The sequence below is a fragment of the Lipotes vexillifer genome, unplaced genomic scaffold (assembly GCF_000442215.2).
Source record: "Lipotes vexillifer unplaced genomic scaffold, Lipotes_vexillifer_v1.1 scaffold27, whole genome shotgun sequence".
NCBI classification, from domain to species: Eukaryota; Metazoa; Chordata; class Mammalia; order Artiodactyla; family Lipotidae; genus Lipotes; species Lipotes vexillifer.
The window spans coordinates 532,407-538,406 of NW_006787756.1; the positions used below are offsets into that span (position 1 = coordinate 532,407).

Below are 6,000 nucleotides of genomic sequence, written 5' to 3' on the forward strand. Positions count from 1 at the left end.
TGAGGTGGATAGATCTAGAGTCTGTCATACAGAGTGAAGTAAGTCAGAAAGAGAAGGACAAATACCGTATGCTAACACATATATATGGTTTTAAGGAAAAAAAAATGTTATGACGAACCTAGCGGTAAGACAGGAATAAAGACACGGACCTACTGGAGAACGGACTTGAGGATATGGGGAGGGGGAAGGGTGAGGTGTGGTAGGGCGAGAGAGAGACATGGACATATATATACTAACAAACGTAAGGTAGATAGCCAGTGGGAAGCAGCCGCATGGCACAGGGATACCGGCTCGGTGCTTTGTGACCGCCTGGAGGGGTGGGATAGGGAGGGTGGGAGGGAGGGGGCGGAAGAGGGAAGAGAGAGGGGCACGGATGTATATGTATAACTGATTCACTTTGTTATAAAGCAGAAACTAACACACCACTGTAAAGCAATTATACCCCAATAAAGATGTTAAAAACAAAAACAAAAACAAACAAAAAACAAGTAACTGGCAGAATACTTACTAGTTTTCATTTCTTGGCTTAAAAAAATAACTACCTCTAGCAAAAGAACATTATTTAGGGAGATGAAAGACATCTCTACAGGGAAGCGAGGAGAGTGTTGTACTAGATTTTTAAAAGGACATAGGAGATGAAGAGAGGCAGCTAAATGGTTAAAATTGATTTAGAAGAAATGCAAAATGTTTTGATTTTGCAAAACATTTTAGTGCCCAAACTTGCAGAACTTCACTGGTTCACTGTTAGTTTTATTTAGTAATCTGAAATGCTTGTGAACCAAATTATAAACTAGAATTAATGATTTATTTTTAAAATTTTAATCTTGAGTGTAAAATTGGGAGAAAGAGAACACTTAACATAGTTCTATCTACCTCCCAAAAGGAAAGAAACAGTGCACACTATATTCCAACAATTAAAAAAAAGCATTAAAATGCTTTTTTTGTAAATCAAATCATATTTAAGATATGTAAGTAAAGTTTGTAATTTGAAGGAACTTTGTGCTGAATCTCACAGATATAATCGGCTTCAAATCCTAGTTTGGTGACTTTCTAGCTGTGTGAGCTTGGGCAAAGTATTCACCTTCCTGTACCTCAGTTTCCTCATCTATAAAAGAGGTCTGAGGGCTCCTGCCTCATAGAATTGTTGTGAGGATTTAATGAGATAATGGATAGGAAGTGCCTAAAAGAGGTTCTGGGACATAATAAGGGCTTTATAACTGATGGTAAGGATAACCATCTCTTTATTTCTTTAGCTTGAATTTTCATATAGTTTGCTAAATTGTAGTCTTCCCCTAAATTAAATATTTCCCTTAAATTAAATATTAAATATTCTCTATTTCTATGCAGAACCCCACACATTAAATATACTCATTATTTCCTGTGAACTATTAGATCCTTGTCTTTTAACTCATGCACTAAGTACTGATGTTTAAATACTAGTTAACCTAGAAAGGCTAGACAGACTATAAGAAAGGAATGGTCAGTTTGTCACTCGGGATGATAGATTTATGACATCTGAATCATATGCACAATCATTAGGAATCTGACTATTTCTGAAAAATCTGTACACTTTACAAACACACATAAAGTTCTTACAACTCCTGGTCACAGTTTCATTAGAGTTCCCATGCTGGTAGCTCTCAAGGTGCAAAGAGTTCCTTTGTAACAGAGAGTACTGGACTGATTACATACACTTATCCCAAGAAATCAGAACAAAGTCGAAGCGACAAGCATTCATTTACAGTCAAAAAATTTTAAGAGGATGTTCGTCGTAGGCAGCTGCCTAATTCTTTTTGGTATAGGTGTGTGTGTTTGTCCTGAATAGAAAGAATAACATGTCCAAGGACAAACAGTGGAAACAATTTTAACTGTTCTTCAAAGAGAGCAAATAGTCTCAGTACTGTTACTACTTTCAATTCTAACATCAAATCACGAATTCCTTTACTTTGCCCATCTTGTGTTCACCCCCACAAATATCTAAGAAACATACTTCTTGTGTTCTTTGAATTTTAGGTCATCACTTTCGTAAACATTCTTCTGTCTACTACAGGCTTCTGAAAGCCACATTTTGGCAACCTTCTCTTGAAATTAAAATATTTTGGTGAGTACTAGGCAGAGAAGGACCAGCTTGGAAGGCAGATTCACGCCTTGGCCCTGGGCCATCCTGGCATGAAATGCTGCTCTTCAATTCTGTGATGCTGAGAGGTGCAAATCTATTCCATGTTCCCATAGCCACTAGGAGGTCCTGTCTGGAAATGGCAGGGGATTCCAGAGGCTTTCTCAGGAAAAAGATTTGAGTCTGAATTCGCACCAAATATTCTCTTTAACTCTCCAGGGTTGAGTTTGGGGTACCCTATTTCGTCTGGGAAAGATTTCTTTTTACGAAGACAGCCCAAAGGGCTAACAGATGTACCTAATGACAATGGTGGTTGGCCACTGGTGAAGCTGGAATGCAGAATTAGTGCCTAGATGGCAAATACTGCTTAGAATCAAGCTTTAAAAAAGTGCGTGTGGGTTTCTACCAGCACTGAACACACGTGGGGAGACTGTAATCATGGGCACATTGTGTGTCTATGGGTGTAAGTGAAATCTATTATTTACAGAATTAGGGTCAGCTTCTATGCTTTTACTGGAATTCAGAGGCACTGAAGGTGAATTAAGTATTCCTGGACTCTGTAAGGAGGCTGGCCACGTGCCATGCTTAATTGCTACATCTATGGGCTGGTGCCATTTCTGGAGTATACTGGAATATTCCAGAAGAGCTTGCCTCCTTTATGGAAAAGTGACTTCTGTGAGTGAGTGTATGGGGAAGAGAAGAAAAAATTATTCTCTCGGTTAATCTCATAAAATAATTAATGCTCTTCAATTTAAGAAATAGTGCATGACTGTGCCAAGATTTAGGGAAAAAAAAAAAAAAAAAAAAAAAATGAAGACAGAGCCTCAAACAGCAATCAAGCAAAGTAAGATCCCTACATCTCAGGAGCTCACACTTTACTGCTGAAACAGTCACATGTGCAAATAATTAATAATAATAGCTGCCATTTGTTGCATACTTCATACGTATCAGGCTCTGTTTTATACCTGAACTAAATCTAATCCTTAAAATAGCCAATGAGCTAGATGCTGCTGTAATCTCCATGTATAGATACAGAAGGAGAAGGGTAAAGTAACTTTTTCGAAGTCACAGAACTGGTAAATGGTACAGCTGTCATTCAAACCCAGGGTATCTGGCTCAAGAATCCAAGTTATTTACCAGAGCTTCTGCAATTAAAGTATAAGTGGTGCTACTATAACTGAGTTCATATAAACAAAGGAAATAGAAAAGGTGGTATGTAAACTGGATTTTGAAAAATGAGTAAGACAATGACAGTAGGGCACTGGGAAGAGGAGCATTCCAGGCACAACAGCAGCAGGAAGGAGGTGCTGGACTTGGCCAAAGGAGGGTAAGCAGACCAATGTGCCTACGTTGTTTCTAGATTGTGAAGACCCTGAGTGCCAGGCTAAGGAATGTGGCTCCTTCCTCCTTCCCCCTCTTTAAAATACAATGAAGGACATTCATGAGAAAGTTTTTGCTACGGGAAATGACAGAATCACCCTTGCAGGGATGCAGAAGAATAAAAAGAAATATCACGGGCAAACGGGGAGTCAAGGCACCTGCTCCTTTCCTCCTTTTTGAGCATCCCAAAAGAGGCAAAGCATTGACCTCGTGATCAAAAGAAGGCACCGTACTCTAGGGCAGAAAATAGTTTTGCAAGCCAGCTCTGATTAGTTCCTAGAATCTTTCTGAACTGATGTTTGGAAGGTTCTTAGGCTGCATCCAGGCTCAGGTAACGGACGTCTAATCACCTGGCGATGTCTGCCATGGGTGCAGAAAGGGGCAAGAGCAGGCATGTGTGCTGTCTCTGTTCCGGATGATGGCTGCAGAACTAAACCTCCTTTTCTGTTCCCCAAGTCCACATTCTGTGAAGACCAACCATCCATGACCCCCGAGCTTGTGAATAACACTCTTCAAAAAGATCGCTTCAGGGGCCTCCCTGGTGGCGCAGTGGTTGAGAGTCCGCCTGCCGATGCAGGGGATACGGGTTCGTGCCCCGGTCCGGGAGGAACCCACATGCCGCGGAGCGGCTGGGCCCGTGAGCCATGGCCGCTGAGCTTGCGCGTCCGGCAACGGGAAAGGCCACGACAGTGAGAGGCCCACATATGGCAAAAAAAAAAAAAAGATCGCTTCAATAATGACTTAATTCTACTCTGCCCTTGGTCAGCGCTTATGGTTCAGAACACATTCATAATCTGTTTCAGAGAGATGGCATGTGTTTAAATGATCCAGTTCTGAAGATTTTGAGGAGTAAGAAAAATTAAAGAGCACAAGAGGCACCAAGGAGGAACACTCACCTTTTTCGCCCCTTGTTCCTCTTCCACACCGTCTCCTATGACAACATACACCACTTTTCTTCCAAACCTCTGAATTATCCTCTCAAAACAGCTTTCCTTTCCTAATGAACAAAAGTAAATTGTAAAAAAATGTTTGAGTAAGTTTGAGTAAGTCAGCACTCTAGGGCTTAAACTTCTTATATAAAATGTTTTTTCCATGCTTCTGATCCAAGTCTATCGTACTTGTGCAAACTAGGAAAACCGTGCTTTTATATACCATTTGGGGATTATGTCGAACAGCACAATACAGCAAAAACTGTAAATGAATGACCCATGTGGTGTCCTGTCCCTTGGGAATGGACAATTTGAGTACTTTTTCTCCCCCAAGACTCATTTATTAAAAAGTAGAATCTAGATCTCAGTAGAGCATTTGGTGGAAAAAGTATTGTTTGGAAATAGTGCTTTTCCCCTTACAAGCTGAGACTAAATGAAAGCATGCCTTTCTGGCAAAATATTTTAACTTGCCTTAAAAAATGTTTCGTGATCTATCAAACTCTGAATACAGTATCTGATCGAAAGACGGTTGACAAGGATGAACAAAACCGAAGGATTGGTTTTGTTACGGCAAGAGAAATCCAACACTGGACTTAGTTTATCCCTTCATTTTCAGGTTGGGATGCTCTTTGAATGAAAGACACGCTGCCCCCACCCAGGCCTAATGCGTTGACCTGAAATATTCTTGGAAAACTGTTTCTGAAATGAATGTCAGGTAATTTGGCGCCCTACAAGAGAGAGCGTGCTTGCCTGGCCCAGGCATCTAATGCTCAGTAAAGCGCTTTCCTAGAGGAAAAGTGGGATAAAGGTAACAGGATACCTGTACCTATCTATTATCTTTCCCATGTCAAGACTTAGTTTAGGCGCCCGTGGCAGCTACACTGTAAGCACGTCCCTGTAGTTAATGCGGCCATTGTTGCTTCTTGGAGCAGGAACTGGGGTTCCAAGTCCTGGGCTGCCAATAAGGTCACTTTAATGGACAATGGGACAGTTTATAGGTTTCAAATGTGAATGGCTGAACGGGGCCTGTACCTCTTTCAAATAAGGATCAGATATACACACGAACAAATTGCTTGTTTGCTTAAACAAATGTCTGCTTTATATTTGTATTTTGCACTAAAATCTCTAGTTTGCATCTGACAGAACGAAATAAGGCCAGCCTTCTTCAAAGGATGTCATTTCAATGCCTCTTCAGTTGCCCACTAACCTGTGAAATATTAAATCACCTTGAGAAGCAAATACAAAGGATGGTTTTCACTGCAAAAAATATGTAACCCAACAGTCAGATGTCATGAAATTTTCTTTCCCCGCCTAGAGGGAAATGTTTATGTGGTTTTGTAAAGTTTCCTTTTCATGGAAAAAAGGAAGGTAAACTCAATGTTATTTAAAAATAAGTCCCCAACATTTTTGGCACCAGGGATCGGTTTCGTGGAAGGCCATTTTTCCATGGACCAGGGTGGGGGGGATGGTTTCAGGATGATCCAAGTGCATTACATTTATTGTGCACTTTATTTCTATTATTATTACATTGTAATATATAATGAAATAATTATACAATTCACCATAATGCAGAAT

At 40.4% G+C, this 6,000-nt stretch overlaps 1 protein-coding gene across 10 annotated transcripts in view; it reads right to left on the reverse strand.

Annotated features, from left to right (window-relative positions):
• EYA1 (EYA transcriptional coactivator and phosphatase 1) overlaps positions 1 to 6,000 on the reverse strand; it is a 167,081-nt gene that overhangs the window by 14,357 nt on the left and 146,724 nt on the right. For all 10 annotated transcript variants that reach the window (XM_007460785.1, XM_007460782.1, XM_007460784.1 and 7 more), the window contains one exon: positions 4,393 to 4,493. In XM_007460785.1, the coding sequence (XP_007460847.1) occupies positions 4,393 to 4,493 (101 nt within the window). The remainder of the gene's footprint in view (positions 1 to 4,392; positions 4,494 to 6,000) is intronic.